General features: G+C 31.8%; 2 protein-coding genes and 1 non-coding gene across 5 annotated transcripts; 2 read left to right on the top strand and 1 right to left on the bottom strand.

Annotated features, from left to right (window-relative positions):
- Positions 1–2: 2 nt before the first annotated feature.
- LOC129294398 (protein LAZ1 homolog 1) lies at positions 3–6474 on the top strand. 3 transcript variants are annotated; one of them, XM_054932738.1, is made up of 9 exons: positions 3–210; positions 2211–2596; positions 2753–2809; positions 3308–3416; positions 3574–3758; positions 3856–3944; positions 4182–4437; positions 5535–5777; positions 5882–6474. In XM_054932738.1, the coding sequence occupies exons 2-9, from the start codon at positions 2456–2458 to the stop codon at positions 6164–6166; spliced, it is 1365 nt and encodes a 454-aa protein (XP_054788713.1). In that variant the 5' UTR covers positions 3–210; positions 2211–2455; the 3' UTR covers positions 6167–6474. The 3 variants fall into 3 exon arrangements, with proteins under 3 accessions (XP_054788713.1, XP_054788711.1, XP_054788712.1); XM_054932736.1 differs by having other exon boundaries at positions 3–289; XM_054932737.1 differs by having other exon boundaries at positions 3–1499.
- A 1907-nt stretch (positions 6475–8381) lies between these two features.
- On the top strand, positions 8382–8476 carry LOC129294820 (small nucleolar RNA Z221/R21b). Its single transcript, XR_008589453.1, has one exon. It is a non-coding gene; the product is annotated as a small nucleolar RNA Z221/R21b (small nucleolar RNA).
- A 14642-nt stretch (positions 8477–23118) lies between these two features.
- On the bottom strand, positions 23119–25501 carry LOC129294462 (uncharacterized protein C57A10.07). Its single transcript, XM_054932855.1, is given in 4 exon segments — positions 23119–23823; positions 24150–24274; positions 24587–25075; positions 25078–25501. Coding segments are annotated over 4 exon segments (1026 nt in total). The 5' UTR covers positions 25172–25501; the 3' UTR covers positions 23119–23505.
- Between the last annotated feature and the right edge of the window lie 402 nt (positions 25502–25903).

The following is a 25903-nucleotide window of genomic DNA, read 5'->3' as shown; positions in this document are numbered from 1 at the left end:
CATGAACGACTTCGATTTCGTCTGTGACTACTATTTCTAATCACTTCAGTACCTTTAGAATCTTCGCCCCTTTTCAGATAATTTCGTGACTATAGTTTTCCAACCGCCGAAGCAAATTCCGTTTGCTTTTCTCCCCACTTTGCTGTGTTGATTCTTCCACAAAACTATTCATCTCGATTTTTCAGGGAAATTTTTTTTTTTTTAGCGAAGGTTTGAACTCTCTCTTCTTAATTTTCTGTCAGCCGTATCCCTGGTGCCACATTGCAGTGCTTATTTCGTTTCGGTTGCAGTGAGTTATTTCGGTTCATAAGGAACTTATTTTCCATTTTTATGTCGTCTAGGGTTTTTCGCATTCCTTTTCCCGCTGAATTCTTCTTACTGGAATTGCATATGCCGTGAAAGATGTGTGTTTTATAACTGTTGTTTGATTAACAATCGCGGCTAGTTAGTCTGATTCACTGTTCTTAATGAACTGAGGTTTTATTGAACTTCAGCGGTTTATTACGAATGATGGTTTTATTTTTGCTTTTTTCACTTGTTTCTGTTCCCTTTCTGCAACATGGAGCAAGGTAAGTCATCCTCTCCTCACTCGTTTGACCCTTTTTCAGCCTCCCCTGCTCTTATCAAATTCTGAATTTATTTATCAACCATAGCAATCATAAGGTTAGGCACGGCGAGAGAAAATTCTTATGAAATAGTGATGTTTAGTTGATCGTAGCGATGATGCTCTTATTTCAGTACTCTCATTATGCTATCTTATTTTTGCATTGGTTTTTAGCTCCTTACTGGAGCCTCTGCTTGATCACTATGCTATTTTTGTTTTAATCTCTGAGTTCCGTGTATGGTGTATGATAATACTTTCGTTACCTGCAATTAGGCCGGTTGCACTGGAGATAGGGGGGAGTAGATATGAATGTTGTTGTACTGTTGACCTCTTAGAGAAAGAAATACTATGCCCTCCATCTTTTAATTCTGGAGTCTGGACACGTTAGAAGTTATTGTCGCCCTTCACCACATCTACTTTTATTGTCTGAAAAAACATTAAATTTCAGTAATACTTTTTTTGCGCCTAGCAAACTATATCTGCGATCCCGAGCCCATTCTCCATAGAGTAGCAGCAATGCTGCAATTTAATGTATGAAAGAAAGTCGATATAACCGTTTGATAAGTAATAAGTTCCATGTGGACATTATTTTACGCAGGGAGAAGATACCGCACCTATATGTTATCAATGAATAATTTACTGATGCAAAGAACATACTATTATGGCTCTCATGCGCTGTTGATTTGCATTTTCGTTTCCCTAGGATAAGATGGAACAGAAGTTGTTTGATGATGATGTGTCTTCTGTGTTATTCCAATTCCTCCTTCTGACGTCCCTTCCCCGAAAAGAGAGGATAAAAAAATGAATAGACACATGAACAAGGTTGTTTCCAGCAGCAATCTAGGTACACCTGATATTGTCAAAGATGATGTTTTCACCTGAGGCAATTGATAAGGTGGCAACTAACTATAGTTATTTTACTTACTAGAGAAGGTGATGTGGGGCAGCATGCTTAATAACTTGACCATTCTATATTATTTGGTACTTGTGAGTTGTGACTGGGGTCAACCTTTTTCTGGGCTTTTGGGCTAGGTGGTTCTTTTGTTTGTGATTTATTGGCATGTTCTAAGCCAAGGATCGTAACCTTTTGAAGGTCGGTTATTTAATATGCATGATAAGAACTTGTCATGCCAACTTTGAGTTATCTGGTGGTTGGACTCAATTTCTCATGAAAGTATGGTGCATGTATACTGATTTGCAATCTTGTTATTTAATGATGCCTCAAGATTTGGTTGTTTTAGTTGCCAACTTCCAAAATATGTCAGGAGGGTTTTATGTTTTCTAGTTTAACTCTCGGGGATTGCCATTACTTCATTTCCTGTTATGTTTGGTTTCTAATTGAACCATAATACATAGTTTTAAGGATGACCTTTAGAGCGTTCCTGCTTGTTGTCATTTCTTCTTGTTATTAATTAGTTAAATAATGAATATGATTGTCAATGCAGGATTGTTGTCCATTCTCTTGGTGGATTTCCTTGTGTCAAAAGCTAACATCCCTGTTTACTGTTAATGGAATTTGTTAGTTCTTCATGGTGCACATTATATTTGAGGACTATTTGTTGTAACAGAAGGGTGGTTTTCCTCTGTCAAATATTGTGCCTTACAGGTTTGATTAATTCCGTACAGTCAAGAGCAGACTGAAAGAAAGAGAGTTGAATGAGTGAATCAGAGGCGTTTTAGACTTTTGGAGACACAACACATGCTGTAGAAGTAGCAAATCATGAGATTGATCAAGGAATGCTGACCATCTATTACGAGAAATAATAATTTTCTACCACGAGTTTGACGGGTGCTTTATGTTCTTCCACATCTTTTTATACATTCCTTGAGTCCACGATCAGGTCAGGAAATATGTGGCTCCTAAACCTAGGTGTGGAGTTTGCGGGAACCTTCAACTGGGCTATCTCCAGTTCAAGTCTATTTGTGCTTGTCGCTCTTGTTCTCTCCATGTATCTGATTTTTGAGCATTTATCTGCCTATAATCAGCCAGAGGTTCAATCTTATGCTCTTCTACTTTTTGGTCATACTTAGTTGATCTCTCCTTCCCCTCTTGAAATGCTTCTTACTATATTTGTCTAGTTTTCTTTAACGTGGCTATTTCACCTCAGGTTCTTCTTTTCCTTCATATCTGTGTGTTTCCTTGTTCAGGAGCAGAAGTTTTTGATTGGTCTCATTTTAATGGTTCCTGTTTATGCACTGGAATCGGTAAGTAACAAATTAAGTGCCATTTACTCTCTTTTTCATGGTTTGTTAAATTTATCTAGTTTTTTTTTTTTTTATGAATATCCATGTCTGCATACGCTGAATGCAATGTAAATATTTTCCATCTTGCCTCAATTTTTTCATTATGGACTATAATGGTGTTGCTATATCATGGAAGTGCAAGGGAATCTACTATTTAGTGCATGCATGTTGATTGATTGTATTTTGCTTCGGGAACATAGGTTGTTGCTGTTTACTTATTGGAAGAATTGTGCATTGTTTCCTTTCATTGTAGACTTCCAGCCTTTTTTCCCTTGTTTAGCTGATGATACAACTTTCTATAAAGCTCAGTTTGCATTTCTGGCAGGAATTCTTTGTTGTGAGCTACAGCAAACTTAAGTATAGGCATATCTGCTTGACCTACTGCAGAATAAAATCATAATGTTTTTATTTATTTTTCCTTGAATAACACATTGTCAATTTCCATATTTTATTTTGCAGTTTTTGTCGCTACTTGATTCGAGTGCAGCATTCAACTGTGAAGTCATTCGAGATTGCTATGAGGCTTTTGCATTATATTGCTTTGAGAGATACTTGATAGCTTGCTTAGGTATGTCAAACAGATTATACACCCATACAATTCTCTCTAGTTGCAGCTGCAACTTATATCTGTGCAATGCATGTCGAATATATTTAATGCAAAATTATTTGTTGGTTGAATTGTGTTGTGATTGTCTCACTTTTTGCTCAACTTTTTATGCTCATAGGTGGTGAGGACATGACAATTCAGTTCATGGAAAGCATGAGTGTAATGGATTACAACTCTCCTCTTCTAAAAGAAGTATATGCGTATGGAGTTGTAGAGCATCCATTCCCTTTAAACTGCCTCCTAAGAGATTGGTATCTTGGTCCTGACTTCTATAATGCTGTGAAAATTGGCATTGTGCAATATGTATGTGTGATTTGGTAGATTGAGATATGTAAAGCCCCTTCCCTGTTAGGATCAGAATTTACCTATTGTTTTCTGATGAGTAAAGCTTTTATTTCAGATGATACTAAAAATGATATGCGCATTGCTGGCAATGATCCTCCAATCTTTTGGGGTTTATGGAGAGGGGAAGTTTGAATGGAAGTATGGGTAAGTTAAGCTAATATATCAGTTTATATCTTGATATTGTTCGCTCGTGCATTGTGCATGTCATAGAACATATTTCAATTCTCAAATATAAATTATGCTGTGCAATATAAATAACATTTCATACTCTCTTGGGATCACCAATTGAAAAGGTTAAAATACTATTTCTACTTCTTTTGATTTGGGGAGGGCTATTTGTCATTAGAATTCTTGCATTCTGATTCTCCTATTTGCTTGTAGGTATCCCTACCTGGCAGTTGTTCTTAATTTTAGCCAGACATGGGCCTTATACTGCCTTGTACAGTTCTATTCTGTTACTAAAGATAAATTGGAGCCAATTAAACCACTGGCTAAGTTCCTAACTTTCAAGTCAATTGTGTTTCTGACATGGTGGCAAGGGGTGGCTGTTGCATTTCTTTTTTCAGTCGGAGCATTTAAAGGTTCATTGGCTCAGGAGCTCAAAACACGTATACAAGACTATATAATCTGTATAGAGGTTAGCCATTGTGGCACTCTTTGATTTTTTATTCTCATTTCTAATTCTGCGTTATCAAGCTCTTTTAATTTTTGGGAGTACTGGTATGACGTATTATCCATGTTTGGTTGTGTTTTGAGCAAGTTTAAGCTTTAATCAGCATCATGTGGGATCTATGAATGAAAGCCTTGGGCCACCGCCACATTTTACTAATATGGATATATGTAAATATTGAATAGACTAATTTGTGAACTTGCAGGTTCTATTGTGGATATGACAAATTGAATTTTCTTGTCTATATAGTTTGTATAAACGAATACATGAAGTGGATGAAATATTCTCTCCGTTCTTATGTATAAAGTGTTTTTAATCGAATCCTACATGCCAATAAAAGTTTGTAATTTAGTTGCAATCACATAAAATCACAATAATTTTTTAATTTTGCCCCTAATAATGTCAGAATCAATATCATGGTGGTGGGTAAATCACACAATTAATATCTTCTCCATTTTTCAAGACAAGGGCAAAATTGTCTAATTACTTAAATATATCATGACACTCCTTATATTTATAATGACAAAATAAATTTCTAGAAAACACCCTGTATATAGGGATGGAGGGAGGAGTATTTATTAGCATGATTCTTTTTGACTGAATGGATGGTATCAGTGACCTTGTCTTCGTAAACGTTCCATAAAGTTTGATGAGGGATATAATTAGAATTGATAAATGGGCAGTAAACCGCCAAAACTAAGCAGTGTATAATATCTTGGGGGAAATTCATTTTTAGTTGGTGAGCTTTGTACTCTGTTAGCACATGTTGTGGTCATGCTCACACCTGGAATATTCTGAGCTCTGCTCTATCTTCTTAAATCTTTTGAGGTCAATGACTGCTCTGCTTTAGAAGTGTGACAAAAACTTGTATTAGTTACAAAAAATGCATTCAGCTTATCTTTGTGAAGAGTCAAGTCATTTTATCTACTGTAGTTTGCTGTTTTTTGCTCCTGTTTGAACTTAAATTTTCATCATGCGTGTCGTATGCTATAGTGTTTCCTGTCAATTCTGATGTTTTGGGATGGCCTTTTTTTAATGGTTTCCATTGCAAAATTTGTTGGCAGATGGGCATAGCTGCTGTTGTGCACCTTTATGTGTTCCCTGCAGTACCTTATAAAAGGGGAGAGAGGTGTGTTCGTAATGTAGCGGTGATGGATGACTATGCATCGCTAGGGACATTACCTGACCCTGAGGAGATTCAAGACTCTGAACGCACAACCAGGACACGGCTTGGACGACATGACGAGAGAGAGAGAATGAAATTTACTCACAGTGTTCGTGATGTGGTTGTTGGAAGTGGTGAAATTGTGAGATATGAACATTATACTCATACAGTTTAAGCTGAGCCTTCTCAGTTATGCGTCAAAGCTGATCTAGCTTTTTTTTTTTTTTTGGTGTCATTGTATTCCAGATTGTTGACGACATGAAATACACAGTTTCGCATGTGGTAGAACCAGTTGAAAGGGGAATTGCAAAAATAAACAAAACATTCCATGAGATATCAGAGAACGTGAAACGGCACGAGGAGAGGAGGAGGAGCACCAAGGATGATAGCCATCTCGTACCCTTGCGGTCATGGAGGACTGAATTTCCTGAGCTTCAAGATATTCTTGTGGAAGGGAGTGTCAGTGACAGTGGTTTGCCCAGTGGAAAGAGGCGGCCTCCCCAATCCAGAGCGTCAACGTCTAGGTTTTGAATTTCGTTTTTACAGTTCATGCATGTATAAATTTAAAGTCATACTCAAAATGGATTTTGACATTATTTTTTAAACTACGTCCAGGTGATTTGATGATCGTTTTTTTTTCCCCTTTTTCCTTCCGCTAAACGGTTCCTTGATTAGCTTTAAGTATGATAATGATAGGTCAGGGGTCATTTTATGTCATGTGTAATTGTATATCTTTTGGACCGTCTCGTGTACATAGCCTTTTTTGTAAGTTGCTTTAGTCCGGGAAGTAATGAACAAAGGGGAAAGAAAATAGATGGATACTCTTGTCCTTATTACAAGTCTTTTGGATGAGAATTTTTTTTGGTCCTTTTTAGAGGGCACCATATAATATATTTATTGCATTTTTTTTATATTACCCCTATTTTATACTTCCCGTGTTAAGGATTTAAATTATTTCTTTTAAGAATGGGTTCAATAAGGGCAAAGGTAAAAACTGTTAATTTAAAGCTAGGGTTATTGAGTTGTAAGCATCCCCTTGACTTTGGTGATAATGCCAAAAGTGACTTATAAAATTAGATTGGATGGAATAGAATAGATAGTAAAAAAAAAAAAAACATTCATGTCTTTGGATAGAATGATTAAAGCATATAACTAATATTATTTATATATAAAAGTTAATATAGTTAAATTATTTGTAAGCCGATTTAATTTGGATTTTGTATGTATGTGAAAAGTTTATTATTGGTAAATGATAATTATAATTATAAATATTATATATCTGTTTTGCATTTTAAAAAATTCTTTTACATCTCCCTTGAGTCTGCTTTATTTTCCCTAGCCTCCAAAAGATTGTTTCAAGAAGACCATAGTTTCATGTTTTGTTTTTTGGGGCTAATCCTAACTTAATCCTTCTCCAAAATGGACAACTCACACACACATCACTTATGGGTTTGATCCCACAACCTTAAGGGCGAGGGTGGGGTGCCAATTGAGCCACAAGGCTGTTGGCATTATAGTTTCATTTGTTTACTTTCAGTGTATACATTATTGTATATTAAATCCCCTGCAACTTATAGTGACTGGGTTTTTTTTAATTGTACACGTGTTTTTAATTGAAAATAATTTTGTTTAAGGTACAGTTAAAAAATAAACATGATATTTCTTTCAATAAAAAAATTATATTTTAGCTTTTGAGAAACTAACCATTTTTGCTAAATTCAACTTTTGCCACCACCATTTTAAACAAAGTAATATGGCAAGTTTGTAATTCAAATCATTTGTCAATATGTGTGTGTGTATTAAGAATATACAAAATCGTATTATTTGAGTTATAAATAATACAAATTCAGATCAAATTTCAAGTAATGTTCGCAAAAATGGCTTTTCTTTTAACCCAGCCCTGTCACCTCCATAATAATAAATTTCAGCCCTCAGAGTGAATGTACTAAATCTATATTGCATGGCTTATATCAATATGTACTTTTTATAAAAATATTATTCAATTTAAAACATAATAGTAAATTTGTAATGAATTCTATTACGATAGCATTGAAAAGACTCATGATTCCGAAAGTTATTACACGGATCTCAGTGAAAATATTACAATATCTCATAGTGTAAAAAAAAAAAAAGTGCTACCTCCAAATTATAAGATATTAAAAAAAAATTTAACATTTTAAAATAAACACTTTAATAAAAATAAAATTTTATCAATTTTATTTTTTTCAATATTATTTTAAGCATTATATTATCCCTATTTAATATTATTTAATAAATAAAATATTAGATGGGTGACATTTTTTTAAATTAATATTTTAAAAAAAACGTAATTATAAAATATACTTTTAGCCGTAACTCGAAGGCTTGAGGCCATGCAGTTATCCCAGTCCCAGGGAACCATTTCTTGCTCCACGCGGGGGCGTGAGCTGCCGACAACTGTACCGTGGGATAGAAGATAACCTAGTGAGGGCAAACTTGTCAATAAAACTTAAAAGAGTTTAGGGTTTGCGTTTTGAGATTACTGGCCAGTGGCCACCATACCCGCAGGACTAACCTCGGCCTCCTCCTCCACCTATATATAACCATCATTCTGCTTTTCTTCTTTACCCTTGCCCTCTTCGCTGCTTAATTTCTCAGATAGGGCTATCGTGTCCTTCATTTCTCTCGCTCTGTTTTACTTCGTTTATATTCTCCCCTTGCGCACATGCACATTACATCTATCATCTTTCTTCATATTGGATGTTGTGGGCGGTGATGAGTATTAGAGAAAGTCATGCACCACTCTGATGATTTTTATCAATCTGTGCTGATAAATTTCTCGTACCCATTCTATCTGAGCCCTATTTCTTCTCATCTGGTATTCTCTTTTTCTTGCGATCTGAAAATAATCTGTTTTTGTTGATCTGATTGGTCCGGTTTCGAATGAATGTGTGATTGATTGGAGCCAAGTGATGGGGGTTCTGTAACCCTAGCCATGATGCGGACCGTATAGCTGTCGTAGCTTTTGGGGATAAAACTCTGGTTCCTGATGGTTCCTTTTTCTTAAATTTTATTTTCTTTTGGTCACGAAACAGTCGTTTTGCCTTCGCCTTCTATCTTCTGGAGGAAGTGGCTTCTCTCCATTCAGTAGAGAGTCCACTCCAAATCTGGACTATCGTATCGGATCAGATTCGCATAATTAAAATTTGATTTGAACTGTTCAGAATCGCAGGTAGGTCACCGGGAGAGAGAATTCGGGGGCGAGAGAATTTGTTTCGATGCATAATTTTGTGATTCGATCGTCGGTGTTCATCATGAGATCTGCACATTTTAAATTTAAAAATTTTAATGTGTAATTTTTTTTAAAAAAATCTTTTATGTTTTTATTAAATATGATAAATTATCCAAATATAAAATTATATTAATTTTAATATTAAATTAAACTGAACAGAATATATCTACGTAATCAAATTATAAAAATTTTAATAAAAAAATTATTAAAATATTTTTTAATTTTTTATTTTAATAAATATAAAATAATTTATTAAATTTGGATTCAATTCCATCTAGATTTAAATCACTCTTATGTTGATATTATCGAGATTTTTAAATAAGCGAAAAGTGCCTAGACGGCAATCAAAGACGCCTCCAGTGTAGACGCTATGAAATTAAATTAAATGGTGCATTTTTATATTAATTATTAATATTAAATATATATTTTAATTAAATACAAATTTTGAAGTCCTATTTACTATTTGCTTAAAAAAAGTCTTATTTACTATTAAATAAAAGGTAAAGATATATAGTTAACCCTTTTAAATTATAGTACATTGTAATTATATATATATATATTATTATGATTATTAGTTTAAAAAATTAGAAAGTTAAATATTTTTTATAAGTTTTAAGTTGATTTAAAATTATCTACTTTATTTAAAATATTATGCATTTATTTTATTAGATCTTAAAAAATACAAGTTATGTTTAGTTTTTCAATATTTAATTCAAAAGTTTTTTTAAAAATATTTTTAATAAATAAATTATTCAACCATTTTAGTCTTTAAGTAAAATAAATTATTAAATAAAAGACGAACATAAAATATAATTTAATTATAAATATTTTATATTTTTAAAAAAGAGCGATAGTAATAAAAATGAAGAGGTTATCATAAATAATGAATTCAATCATTATTTCTCAGCAATAGCATTTACAGGCCTCAAATTTGATACCATATCATCATCCAGAACATTAATTATTTGCTCCATAAATTTTAACCTTATCTTTTCCAAGTTGCCGACGCTGGCGGCAGTGCCGAAAACGTTGCCATTACCCGATCAAAATGAGTGAGCTAAAACTCGCCCATTGAAGAAAAATTATGAGCGAGTTGAATGGATCAAATTAAAATGATAAGGTATTAATTCATAAGATAGACATGAATTCTTAAAAAATTAGGTGGCCATTCAAGATGAAACGAAGGCAATTTCCTTTATTGCTATCCTTTGCAATGACTATCAATAAAAGTAAAAAGTAATTTTTATATCATGTAGGATTATATTTTACAAAGCCTGTCTTCACACATGATCAACTATATGTGACATTATCAAGAGTTAAAGACATAGATGACCTAAAGATCCTATTGCATGGAGATGACTGCCACCAAAACAGCTCAACAACAAATATTGTTTATAAGAAAATATTTTAAAATTTATTGTCAGTGTGACAATTGAAGCCTTGTATTTGTAAACCCATTTAATTTTTTTTATTTTCTTATTTGTTTGCATGTGATTGTGGTAGAACAAAGTTTATTATAATGTGTTGTCCAATAATAGTATAATTATTATTTGCTACAATGTTTAAATGTTGACATTTAGCTCCTCGTGCATCGCACGGGATAGCATAGGCTAGTTTAACATTATAAAAAAATATGAAATTGAAGCCTAAATATTATAATATGCTGTTAAATTTAAATTATAGTAAACGCCCATATTTTAACATTATAAAAAACACATAACGTGAGTTCTCTCTTAAGCTGCCCGTTCCATCTTGTTTACAATTTAACATTATAAAAAAAAATTTATGAAACTGAAGTCTAAACATTGTTTTCATCAGGGAAGCACAAGCAAAGCAGAAGAGAAAATTCCTCGAAGTCCACATTCCTTTCTATCAACTTTTCCTAACCCTAAACCTCATCATTGATAGCTCGCAACTCTTCCCCCTTGATACTCTTCGATTGATTGGGCGTTTACTACGTTGTAACAACCTCTTAGTTTTTCTCAAATAATTAATTTAATCGTGATAAAAGAATATTTATCATGACAAATAGTAGTCAACTAATTTATGATTAAAAAAATGATAAAACATAATTTTTACCATGGTAGAAAATGGGCTATCATGGTTAAAAAGAGATGAAATATATTTTTATAAAATTATTTCACCTTTTAAAATGACTATCATAGTAAAAAAAATTAACCTAGATAAATAAATATTATCATGGTAAACAAAATTAAGCTCCTTAAATTGTCATTTTTTAAAATTTGAGTTTCCAAGCATTTAAAAATAAGATTAAGTATGAAAGGCTCATGTGATCTGATTCAAAAATTGAAACACAATACACAAAATAACATAAGAAATTAAAAATAATTATGCATTTCAAAATCTTACAATCACCTAGCAAGCTTTTCAAATAATACAAAATAATTTTTATTACTGCTCACACACATCTACAACTACAGTTGAATTACGGCTACCCAACACAATTTATATCAATAAAATTAATAAAAAAGTGTCCAGTATTTGACTTGAGTTTGCACAATACAACATCTTAAAAAAAAATTTAACCTCCTACATGCCATTAGGCTAAATCATATTTTTCCAACCTTATGCTTCCAACAAGTGCAAACCCTAAACTAACAACTATAATTGACAATTCAATCAATTTTCAAAACAAGCCAAACATGTGGCCTTATAATTCTGTCATTTCAAACCATCCAAATAAACCAAACTTTAAGGCTACAGTTATTCAAAGTTTACTAAAAATATAAATAGCTTGAAGGGCATGATCACATCATTACATTCATACAATTGTTAATAATTAAAAAGTCTTAGCATTAGTAATATAATATTGTTGAAATCATACACCAAAATACCTTAAATAGATAGTGAATCTACGCCACTAAGTCTCTGGGGCTCATCTATGCATCATATTTGGCTCATTTTTTAAAAATTGTTAACTATATAATGAAACTCAAAAGTCTCATTAACCAATATCAATTTATAATAGTACAGGAAAATAGTTATATGTGTGTTTGCTAAGTGAAAAAATAACAATTTCATAATTTCAAAAAAAAAATACAAGAGATATTGTAGTGCATGATAAACAATTATCACTATCTTCTTTCATTAATCGGGTTGTAGCCCTCACTTGATGCCAAATTATTCGGCCAAATTTAGACTAGTCTAAATCTTTACAAGACACCTATTGAGCCTCCAGTAAGGGCTTATTATGTAGCATAAAAATTCAATAATAAGTCTCCTAACATATGTCACAAAGTCAAACAATTACATATCAACATCATATAAATATAAAACATTACAATCTTCATAATTTTTTTCATTTTCAACAATATTACAACATAACGTCCAACTTGGAAAAACATTTCAAAACACATTTACAATTCCATAATTTTTCATAAACATAACAATATAATTTCTCAACAATCATATAAATAACAGTAAACAACACTAATCACAAATTAAAGTATGGTTACTTTGTGACTCTATCAATAAGTTACTTTTTACAACTTCTCTTCCACCACAACTGTAACATCCTCAAAATTTAAACTTGATTAATTAAGCTTGATTTAAATAATTAAGTTTATTAGTGAGGTGTGTGGCCAGAGAGGTTTAACGGGTATGTTTAGTTGTACTTTTAACACTAAATATAGGTTAAAAAAGAAGCCAGGTCATTCGGATATGAAAGAGGGAAAAAAAATCTGAAGGAGGAGGTTATGTGCCACATGCTATGCCATATGTGTAAAACAACTAAGACGAGCCCTTTTATGCCATACACTGCGGCGCATGGTGTATCCGTCGCAGTGCATAGCCACTTTTTCATATAAATAAGGGTATATTAAACGTAAAAAATTGAGAAGAAATAAAGGAGAAGTGAAGGAGATATATAAGAGCTCTGATAGGACTTAAGGGATTCAAGCATTTAAAGTGTTTTAGAGTTTCAAAACACTAGAGGTAAGTTCTTAAAATTTGAATCGCTCCTTCTCTTCCATTTTCTCTAGTTGGGAAGTTAGGGTGTGGTTGAGAATGATAATTTTTTATTCATAGAGGTTATGTGTCCAAACCCATTAACTTAAATAGAGTTAATGGGCATTATTTGAATTATTTAAACCTCGCATTTATAGCTCTATGCATTTTTTTATCGTTAAAAGTCATAAATATTCAAAAATCCACTATTAATGAAGTGGTTGGAGCAATGTGGCTCCATTAATGGCTATTCAAGAGTTTAATGAAGTTAATATGAGTTAAGAAAAGTTAAAAAAACCCTATGAATACCCTTGTATGAGAAGAGATTGAATCTTGGGAGTGAAGAAATGTTTGAGTTAATAGTAAAAATTATCCAAAAAGAGTTGATGAATTATATTGTGATTAATTATAGAGTAAGCATATATGGCACTATTCAAGCTTCATGGAAGCTTTAAGAGTGTATTTGAGGGGTTAAATTTTTTTATCTTTCAAAGACTTGAGGTAACCGAAAGAATTCTTTCTTGTGCTTTCATGTATTAATTGATTTATTAATTTATATTTGATAATTTAAATATGTGAAATTGAATGAAATGCAAGTATGGTATTAATTACTTCAAAAATCTACTATCATGATTTTGTAAAGTTCAATGACATGGTATATGCAAAATTCTATGAAACATTACAGTGGAGTGCTATGCTATGATTTCTTTAGAGTTCAATAATATGAGTTAATAGGGAGTTTAATGATTATGTGCTAAGCGAGGTTTAATGGCTTGATATGTGAATGGTTTAATGAAATAAAAATTGTAAGGTTCAATTAAGTAATAACTGTGGAGTTTAACAAAATGTATAGTTGAGGAGTTCAGCGAATATGTAAATGAGGTGTTCAATGATTTTCATGTATGAGATGAGCACAATGATGGTATTATGCATGCTTGACATGGAGAAATTGCATGCCTTAAAGTGTTACATATACATGCATTGCATGATTATAAGAGGCAGGAGTTCACATAGGAAGAGAAGTAGAGAATTAAATTCATGTGATAAGGCTTTCATCCGAGTTTGATGGCTTGCCTGGATTGTCTATATTATTATCCCACTAGTTTAATAAGGGACTTAAACCTAACTACAAGGAATCTAGTATAGGGAGAATGACATCTCATAGTGTGAGAAATGGGGGAAACCATGACTCACCAATGAGTTAAAAAACCTTGACTGGGTAATCTCTCACACGTGTTTGGCTAAGATAGTCTTAGTTCATAGATGATCCCAATGTATTATAGCCCACAATTTCGTGTTATAGAAATAAGGAGGATACAAGAAAGGTGTTATCATACATATAGTGATAAAAGGGTATATGGTTGTTTGTATTGTGACCTTAATGATTAAAATTATGAGATTTGTATTACATTTATGTAAAAATGTGTTAATAGGTCATTACCTTATGAATACATGCTAATATAAGTGATAATTGTGATTATGCATATTGATCATGCTAAATGATTTGAAATTAAATATTTTTGCTACTTGTATCTAAACTGATTAACATGCATTAGTATGAGTTAGATAGACCTTGATTACTGAGTGGCTATACTTATCCTAGTATCTTTAATATTACAAAAACTAGCTTAAGAGAAAGGATTGATATCTTATTAGTAGGCCTTCTTTACTTTTTGAAGTATGTATATGTATATTTTTACATGATATTGCTAATTAGGGTTAGTTCAAGTTGTGATTTATTTGCAAAAAGTGTTTTGTTAAATTATATAGTATATTTTGGCCTTTAGGATATATGTATATTGATTGTGAGATCTATATCAAGGCCAAAATACTAATGTAAATAAAAGTCATATATGACATGTGAATTATAATGATTAATTAATAAAATGTGAGATTTAAGCTCCCCCTTCTGTTTTTAAGATTAAGGGGTTGAACAATAAAAATATATTTAATAAAGTATAGTTAGTGATGTGGCATATTGTATAAGTCTGTTTTAGTCCATCTAGGTGGCGTTCATAATTTTTAGTTTTTGGTGTAAGTTTTAGGCACTCAAGTTATGTGAAAATGGTAAAAAAGAAGGATTTTAAAATGAGTGTTCAACTTTTAAATGAGAGATAATTTGATTGTAAAACCAAAGCTATTGACTAGAGTTAGGAGAAATCTCTCTGTATACATCTAGATCACGTCAATTAAATGTCGGATAGAGAAATAGGGCTCGTTGGAAGTTGCCTTTGGTTGCTGTCAAAAGCATGCAATGTGCTGCGACACAGGTGTGAAGAGTTGCGACGCATGCCTCATTTCCTACATTGTTTCATCGTTTTCCAAATTTTAAGCAAATGCATTAATTTTTTTTTAATCCCATATACTTCTACATATAAATGAATTCTGATATTCAGTTTGTAAAATCTTTTCAAATGTTTTAAATATTAAAAATTTAGGATTCCATTTGTATAATTTGTTAAGTTTGGTAATTGCTATGATGTTTGGAGATTAAGGAGAATGAGCAAGGGTAACCTTGCTTGTCTCTCCTTAGAATTTAAAACAATTTTCACCAACAAAATAATTTATACATGACATGGTAATATAATGTATTAGTTTTAATTACAGAAATCAATAAAACAATTCTAATTTTAGAGTCTACACTTTAATTTTCATTACTTATACTTATTTAAGGTTAGTATGGCTAACCAAATTTCAAACTCTCTTCTAACAAATTATAAATATCAACAAGCTATAATTAGCCTATAATTCATTGTTGATATCACTATTTTTCTCTTCTTTGTTCCATAAATTTTCATAAAAATACCTTATAAATAAAAAATTTAATCTCATGTCACATATCATTATTCATTTATTACAATTATTCTGATCCCAAATAAACTACTAATTATCACAAAGAAATTCCAATTTTATCTAAACATTATTTTTTTCAAAAAAGTCTCAATTTATTGCCACAAATAAATTTTTTCATCCCAATTACATTCCCATCTTTCAATAATCTTAGTTCACTTATTAAAGCTATTAAACAACAATAATTTTTCAATTCATCCTTAATCTAAAAATTCTAACATTTATAATACCTACAAAAATCATTGATATTCAGATTCAATTATAAACCTAAAAAACAATTCAATTGATCATCAATATAACTTTCATTGAACCAAAATAAACCATTAAATTTGAATAACTTACCACTATATTCATACTTTATAATTTTCTCAATTAAAACCTAACTTTAATTCTCCAAATCAACTATTTGGACAAATATAAATCATACAAATTATTATTCTAGCATCATTAGCTTCATTAAAAAACTAAATAATCAATTAAAATATCCAAAACTAAAAATATATTAAATCTTAAGTTTTTCACCATCAATAAATTAAAAATTAAAGACAATATGTGTATAAAATAGTTGGAATACTTACATAGTTTTAAAAATTTTAAAATCTCACTCCAAATATTTTATTAGAGATTCTGACCATTAAAAGCCTCCACTGTTGTCTCTCCCCTGTTGCAGCTCGGCTAACAACTATTTTTTTTTTTTTAATATCAATCCCCTTTACTAAACTTGTGGCTCTCTTTTTCTTTATTTATTCTATATATATATATATATATTTCACTTATCAATCTCCTTTTTTTCATATTTATTTATTTTATTATATATATATCTATTTTTTTAAATCTCAACTTAAAATTATATCATAAGTTAAATTAAATAAATATCTCTTAATTAATTCAGTTACCTTAAAATATTTTTTAATTGGCCATTAAAATTTAAATTGGATGTTACATGCATCATTCCGGATTTTCTCTTGGCAGTGCAGAAGAGTTTCGTGATTCGCATCGGAAGGTTGGATTCACCGATTACATCACAGTTTCGCTTCGTGGTTCGATACTCCGAATTTATTGGGTCGATTTCTTCAAAAATAAATATTGGTTCTCTCTAACTATTCCTTCCCGTTCGGATTGTTACGGCTACTTGTTCGAGAGGGTAGCTTCTATTCTAGATTCCCCTAATTTTCGTCCAATCTACGGGCGACGACGATCTAAACACTCTAATTTGTGTTTTGAAGGCTTTTGAGCTTGGACGCTTGATGGAGTTTAAATTTTCTGGAATCTGAAAGTTGCAATTTCTAACGAAGTTCACTTCGCATTTGGCTTCGGGAAAAGATTCAAGAAGTGCTCACCGTTTTGGCGGTTTGATTTATTCAATCCCATCTGAGTGATTGACAATTGGAGAAAAAGAAGGATTTAAATTCTTTAAAGTTGAAAATGGTAAATTTATGAAAGTTTTTCTTTTTAAGAAAGAAAGAGAAAATGTTATATTTTATAAAAGATAATAAAATGAGAAAAAATACTGAAAATAAAAAACTTCACAAAAATTTATCATTCTCGGGTTTAGAAGATTTAAATCCAAAAAAGAAAAGGGGGGGGGGGGCGGGAGCTTGAATATTCTATTAAATGTTTAGGAGTTTGATACCAGGCGCTCATTTTATCGAGGCCTTTGACTGTAGCTTATTGTTTTTTATTATAACAAATTAATTTTTTTAAAATTTTTAAATTTTTAATTTATTTATAATTGAGTTTTTCAAGTATGATTTATAGTGACTTAGCCCACTTGCTTATAACTCAATCATTTAACTTTTGTTAGTTTTTTTTTATATTAGCTTAGATTACACATCGAGTAAAAGGAGGATATTTTAAAATAAGATATAAACATTTATTTTATTCCTCTTATTTGATAAGAATAATTTTAAAAAAAATAAAAAATAAGGATCGAATAATAAGTGAGTCAAAAGTTGAAGATCAAATTAACGAATTATAATTAAAAATTAAGTGACTAGAAGATTAATTTTTCCTTCTAACTATTATATTGCCATTATCCTTTTTTATAGATTGAAAGAGAAATATACTGTAGCAGTGTATTTTAAATTTAAGAGTGCAAGAGATTGCAATTCAATTCCTATGGACGGTACTTTCATCTCCGTTGCCACATTGAAAGGAAAAAAAAAATTCACTCCTTTCAATTCGTAAATGGCTGTGATTTGTTATGCCTCTGACCCATTCACTAAACCTGACATTGAAGATTTTCGCTCATAACTTGAGAAATCTGGTGCATCTATATTCCATACAATGAGCATGTATGTCACAATTTGACATGTGTCTCACTTCTTTCTTGCTTTTGGAATCTATTGTGTGCCTTCATAATATTTCCTAAAAGATTTCTTTCATTGTTTTTCTCCTGTCACGTACATCCATAATGCCGTGCTAATTTTTTTTTTTTGAAAAAAGGCTATCATGCAAAACAGGCTGGGCCAACTGGCAGCTACAAATGGCCTCCAAAACAGGCTGCAGTGAGTCATTACTAGATGCGGGCTGGCCTAGCCCATTTTACACAAAACAATCCCTTAAACCATCTCATCCTGCCCCATTATACAACCTTAGTTGATAGTTGCAAATGAAAAATATTTGGGAAAATCACAACTAAGGACTTTTTGAGAAACATTTTTACAGTTGAGAATCAAGGAATTTTAATTTAACATTATAGTCCCTAAGGTCCTATTTGTAATTAATTTTATTGTGAAACTATGTAATTGCCCTTAGTGTTTGAGCTGGCACCCACACCCATCTTTTTAAACCTTAGCCCACCCTTCACTTCTTCAATCCCCTATACCTAGTTCGATTACCACACCAAGGAATATCAAAGACCTTCTTTATCGTTGTCCTCATCTTCAACAATAGTAGACACTAGTAAAGCTCCGTCAGCCACTATCAATCATCCAAGTTCCCCTTATTAATTCCATACCACCTTGCTATTATTGTCTTTTGTTTTCCTCTCTTTTCCTATTAAAATTCTATAATTATTATCAATTACGGGATTTATTATCTTTAAAAGAAACTAATCTTTTTAAGGATCGTGATCATCCATCATTCTCTACCTTCAAAATCCAAAAGGAAAGCATGTTCAAAAAGACTATGCTCAATCATTAAAATATTTAAGTTGTTGATGAATATTTCTCATTTATTGAACAAGGGTCTCTTAATTTTAGGCTTCTCCAAGAAAAAGGTTAATATGCTTTCTATATAGTTCATAACATTTTGATAGATTTCCTGCATAAGGCTGCAAGCACCCATTATTCCTCAAAGGGGTGAAGTTTGCTAGGATATTTTTATTTGTTAAGCAACAATACCTTACTAGCAAACACCTATTGCTATTATAGATTGAAGATGCATGACTCGTTCTAAATTTCTCAATTTCCATTGAAAGTGGACGTTGAAACTTTGTTGTTGAAGATTGAAACTTTACTCTCTGTTTTTTCCCTCTTTATGTACATTTTATTGTACATTTTATTGTCAAATGATAATTGATATAATTAGTCTTTTTTTTAACGTTGCTATGTGATTGATTTGAGATAGTTTATTTTGTTGGCTAACTTAGTTTGGCAAATAGAAAGGAAAGTTTATAACTATTGAATTGTCTATTATTAAAATAGCAATGATACACTGTTGATATTATAACTACAATTTTGATTTAGAAAATAGTATAAAATTTAGTTAAAATTTGAAATTATTGAACTTTCTATTGTTAGAATAGTAATTATATATTGTTGGTATTAGAATTGTAATTATAAATTCAAAATTAAGAGTAAAAATTATTTTAAATGGTTGTAGGTTGATATGACAAATGGCAAATAATAGATAACAAATTTTTCCACATCAATCTTCCTTCAATTGTCATTGACTAGCCAACCTCCAGGGAGGCCACGAAGTAGGAGGATAGAATCACAATTCTAAAACTAAAAAGTTTATCATTGTTCTAGATATGGTGAGGCTCCTCGCACTTATAAGACTTGCAAGAATCCAAATTCAGGCTGCAAAAGTAGGGAAACAAACAACAATATAATGTAAACAGATATAAAATTTGATAAGAGTATTTATTGTTGCAATGACAAATATTAGCATGAAATTTGGTGAAATTAACGTTGTGCATGTATTAGTTGCAATAATACAATGGCAATATCTATTCATTCAGGAATAGTTTCTTTTTAAAATGGGAAAGGGAGTTTTTTTTCTCCTAAAAGATGATTTGTTCTTCAAAGATTTCAATACTTGGTTCTATTAATGAAAATGGTTATTCTCTAAACTTATTAATTAAGAAATTGATTATTGTTAAAAGGGAATAGTGACTTGTTATTTATTAAGTGGTGACTTGTTCATCAGACCAAAACAGTTGTTGCTCTCCTTCAAATGATTAATGTTCTAGACTTTTTAATTAAGAAGTTAATTGTTGTTAAAAGGAATGATGACTTGTAATTTCCTAAATAATGACGTGTTCGCTAGACCAAGACATTGTTTGCTCTCCATCAAATGGTCATTTGTTTACTAGACAATGATGGTCATTCTCTCCTATGAATAATTTAATTTTTTTTCACTAGTTAATTAAGGAATTTGTTCTTATTAAAATTGAATGGAGTCTAGTTTTCTCAAATGATCACCTTTTCACCAAACAATGATAGTTGATGGTCCCCATGAATATTTTAATTTTGTGCACTAGTCAATTAGAGAATTTATTCTTGTTTTTTTCACAAATGGTCACTTGTTCACCATATCAGAACACTTATTGATCTCTATAATTTTTTAAACTTGTTAATTAGAGAATTATTTGTTATTAAAATAGAATGGAGTTTTATTTTTCATGAATGATCACTTGTTTACTATACAAAATAGCCATTGCTCTCCATGAACATTTTAATTTTTTGCATTTGTTAAGTAGAGACTTTGTTGTTGTTAAAATTGAATAGAGTCTTGTTTTTCTCAAATGGTCACTTGTTCATCAAACGATAATAATTGTTGCTCTCCACGAACATTTTAATTTTCTATACTAATTAATTAAAAAATTTATTCTTATCAACATCAAATGGAGCATTATTTTTTTCACAAATGGTTACTCGTTCACCATACGTCCATACCATAACACTTTTTAATCTCCATAATTTTCTACACTTGTTAATTAGGGTATTATTTGTTGTTAAAATAGAATGGAGTTTTACTTTTCATGAATAATCACTTGCTTACCAAACAAAAATAGTTATTGCTCTCTACGAACATTTTAATTTTCTGCACTTATTAATTTATTGTTAAATTTGAATGGAGTCCTGTTTTTCTCGAATGGTTATTCACTAGACAATGACAATTGTTCCTCTTTATGAAAATTTAAATTTTTTGCACTAGTTAATTAGATAATTTATTCTTGTTAAAATTGAATAGTCTTTTTTTAAACAAATGGTCACTTGTTCACTATATCAAAACACTCTTTAATCTTCATATTTTCTTGACTTGTTAATTAAGAAATTATTTGTTGTTAAAATGTAATGGAGTTTCATTTTTCACGAATGATCACTTGTTCACCAGACAAAAATAATTGTTGCTCTTCATGAACATTTTAATTTTTGCACTTGTTAATTAGGGACTTTATTCTTGTTAAAATAAAATGAAGTCTTATTTTTTTTTTCAAATGATTATTTGTTTACCAGACAATGACAGTTATTGCTCTCTATAAATATTTTAATTTTTTGCACTTGTTATAATAAAATGTAGTCTTGTTTTTCTTAAATGGTCACTTGTTTTTCAGACAATGACAGTTGTTACTCTCCATGAATATTTTTAATTTTTTACACTAATTACTTAGGGAATTTATTCTTGCTAAAATCAAATGGAGTCTTGCTAAAATGAATATTTGGTCACTTGTTCACCAGATCAAAACATTTATTGCTCTCCATGATCATTTTTATTTTTTTGCACTGGTTAATTAGATAATTTAATCTTGTTAAAATTAAATGGAGGTTGCATCCTTGTGAATTGCTTATTGCTAAAATCTAGAAGGCTCAAAATACATAATCTTGTATTATATTATTTTCTAAAAGAGTCCCAAAATAAGTAGAATAGGAAGTTCAAGCATAACAATTGATGTGAATTTAACAAAAAGGGAAAGTGAATATATTGTTTAATGCAACACTTGCAATAGGGATCTTTTTTCATAGTTAATTAAATATCAATGGTAAAGATTAAAGGTGGAGAGAGTATGTAGGAAATCTCTTGTTATTATAATTTGTGACATTGAGACAAGAAAATATCTCAGCAATGACATTGAAAATAAAATGTAGAGTTAAAAGCCATACAAACCACTTGGATTAACCTGGAACATATAAATGAAATCTAGAAGATGGGATCAAGAAAAGGGGGGGACAGAAGAAAAGCAAGGCAAGGCGATTTGATTCATATACTCTCGAATAACCAAATGACAAGTATGGAATTAAAGAAATGAAGGGCGGGGTGAGGTTTAAGATGATGTGTGTGGGGTGTCCATAGTGGAAATGCTTATCTAGAGAGGGCTAGTACTGTTTTTTTTTTAAAAAAAAACATTAAAGGCAAATATGTATTTTCACAATTAGAATTAATTTCACTTAGGACCCCAAGAATTGCAGTGTTAAATCATAATTTATTAGTCCTCAACTATGAATATGTTGCTTCAGGGTTCCTTAATTGTGATTTTCCCAAAATATTTCTTGATATATGCTAACTATTAAGAAATTATATTTATCTATTTAAATTGATAAAAATATATAGTACTATCTAATTTATTCTTTTCATAATTAATAACCATAATAATATTTTTTAGGAATTCAAATAATAATAAATAACTAAAGGGATGAAATTTTAACAAAAAAAATTAACAACTCTAAATTACATTAAGAATTAAAAAAATTCTAAAATTGTCTTCTATTAAAAATAAAAGGGAGTACATTATATCAATGGATGCAATAACTTCAAACGAACATGACAAAACGGTGAGAGTAGCTTTTAACTCGTAAGGTTTTTATTTATTTTACCAAAACAAAAGTTTTTCAACTCCAAAATCACGGGGGAAAAAAGACTGAGTCGGTCCACTAAAACTAGCCCATGTCTCATTCTTGGATTGGACCTTTGCCAGTAAAGCAATAAAAAAAAAATAGCAATTAAATCTCAAAATATTAAATTAATGATAATAAAATATTTAATTTTAAAAAATTGCAAATACCAATTCAAACCATATTTTTAATGAAACTTAAATGTTTTATTTTCAATTAACACTTTTAAATTTATACTTGTTTAATCGATATTTAAAATTTATTTTTTTAAAAAAATTTGCCTGAGAATCTATTATTAATTTAAAGTTTTGAAACTTAACCGTGATTCTCCCAAATAGTAATTAAAAAGAATACGTCTTTTTATTTCATTAGAAATAAACATATCAAATATTCAGCTACCTAAATTTTCCATTCAATTTTTCTAAAAATTAATCTGAAATAACTCAAATAAATATACAAGTAAGAACTCTCTTTGAAGCAAACTATGGGAACCGTCTTCAACAGTTTTTCCCCGGCGAGGACAAATTGCATATTTTGATACCCTCCCACGGGGGCAGTGACATGTTTCACTCGGGGGTGAATCAATTCAGCCTACCTGAAACACATGGAAAAACTCTTGAATCTACAGGGCTCGCCATTTTTCAAGCTCAATACATCCTATCTGCCGGCTCCTCAGCTCTCATGCCGGTAGTTCATAGTGTAATTTGACTAAATTGGGTTTGCTATGCCCAAGGGAGAGAACCAGGGTAAGGAGCTGGTCCACAGTATCTGAATAAAGCTTGAATTTCTGGGCAACCATTCGGGTAAGGAATGGAGCGATGAAACGGGTCACGCCGTAGTTTCTTGTGATAAAGAGAACTTTGACACCCAAACGGATCTTTCTGGAATTGGGCTCGCACCAGTGCCTCCCCTTTTAAAGCAGCTTTTTTTGCATTTGATGCAGCAGAAGTGCCTGTATAGAAGAACCTTGACTCTGGAAACCCAATTGCAGATCGATGCAGATTCGCAAATCTCTCTTGCTTGAAATCATAGCTTACAACCTGATTCCCACATTCAACAAAATCAGAACCTATCTCAAAACCCCCTAAGCAATAATGATTTTTATTGGCGTAATCACTAAACTTCAACTCTCTCAGATCCTCTTAGGATATAACCATAAGAATCCGAAATATAGTTCATATTGAAGTATGACACTCGTCAGAAAAAGGCAATTTTATCAGCAATTCTCGTATATGCTGTTCTATGCCTCTCCAAATATCCACATGCTGTAGTTAACAGATGGAAGATTCACCCACAAGAAAAAAATATCTTTCATGTATTCCAAATTTAAACGAAAAATTGACAGATGCTTGGATAAGATACATACGGTTATATTCTCAGGATATGCGCCGGTGAGCTCCCGGAATCGGCAGATACTAAATAGGAGGTTTTCAAAACTGTCACGGGCATGCTCTTCAGTAAGTGCTCTCCATTTCACACTTTCTTCTTTACCTACACAAACAATCAACAGGCAGAATTGTGGTGTGATCATGTCATTGGAGCATCAAAAGGTGTGGGAATTGCCAAGGATTACAAATTTACAAGTTTCAAGCACTAATTTATATGAACTTAAGATATAAAATAGCTTCGCTGAGCATTCAGTGATTTGGAGCACAGACAGGAAAACGCAATATTTTCTTCCTTTTATCATTCCCCTGTTTGTGGTTCCTAGACTCAACTTCACAAGTCACCAGATTGGCTTTCAATGATCGAGTAAAAATCTGCCAATGGGAGACCGTGACGTTTTGATAAGAAGGAACTCACCAAACCATCCTTTGGAATCAGCGACAGCCCAATAACTCTGTGCCTCACTGCGAGGACCAGCATCTTTACGGGTCTCTCCTCCACTAAACAAGAGCAGAGCCAAGTCATCTTTGGCTGCAATATCAATTCCCTCTCGTATGTGAGTCATAAAAGTAGCAGCTTGACCAGCAATTTTCTGATAAGGTTCCAGATACCAAGATTCCTCCTTCTCGATCTTCCCACAACTACTGCTCGTATAAATAGAATGGCCCGCAACCATTATAAGATTTTGAAGCTTCGGGAATGGATAATCGTCCAAACCCAGATCGAGTTTACCATAGCTATTCACCGTTCTGTAGTGGCTTTCGTATACAGAAAGGACCAGAAGAATTGTGATCCCAAAACACAAGGAGATGAAGAAGCCCATAAATGGGTGCAACTTGAAATAGTAATGAAGGCGACTCCCAAATGATTTGATCATTCTGATGGGGTGAAGATGCGAGGTTTTAACTTTCGGGATCGTTTTATGGGTTTTCCGGATTCCAAGTCAAATTCGCTTTTTGGGTAGGGCTTTGGACTTCCGGATCCAAATGAGAAATTATTCATCGCAATTTATGATTTGAAAACGAAAAGAGTGATTGAACGCACCGGAAAGAAGTATGCAGTCAAACGTCGGAAGCTCCGCATCTCAATTTTAACTCTAAAGCTAATTAAAGAGCGCAAGATGGAACGAGTATTGAAAGATCTAATCTCGAAATATCAGAGGAAATTGAAGGACCACAACTTGGAAGCTCAAAGAACACCAAGATTCTGACTGCATCGACCAAGATCGAAGTCCAACTAGTGGGAGAGGGAGAGGGAGAGGGAGTACGCCCATATTTCCGCTGCAACTAAGAAACCTGAGATCCCAAATTCTGAGGACCTGCTCTGGTAAAAAAAAAAAAAAATCTGAGGATCTGCTTTTCAAGTAGAAGGACGTGGGATCCAAACTTTCAACTTTTAACACCTAGAAAAGAAATAGCCCAAAAAATACCCAGTAAAAGTATTACGCGCAACTAAAAACCCAACACCAACAGAGCGTGCGCGAAAACATTTATCCAACGCATCCAGGATTTGTTTATTGGTTAGTTTAACTGAAGTCCGTACTTTTTTTTTTGGTTAGTGGACTTTCGCTGATGCAATTTTTGGGCCTGGCAACATCGAGGGGGATTCTTTGTCTTCTGTTAAGATCGAAGAAAGCACTCACTTCTCATTCAATTTTTCATGTGATCGGGTTTAACTCGAGAGTTAGTCCCTCCTAGGCCCAAAAAAAAAAAAAAATTTGTTCCTTATAATGTG

Source organism: Prosopis cineraria, unplaced genomic scaffold (genome assembly GCF_029017545.1).
Source record: "Prosopis cineraria cultivar Desert tree isolate PC_DT_omini unplaced genomic scaffold, ASM2901754v1 PC15, whole genome shotgun sequence".
Taxonomy (NCBI): Eukaryota; Viridiplantae; Streptophyta; class Magnoliopsida; order Fabales; family Fabaceae; genus Prosopis; species Prosopis cineraria.
The sequence above is the reverse complement of the archived record's forward strand: the minus strand, read 5'-3'. Positions and strand labels throughout refer to the sequence as shown.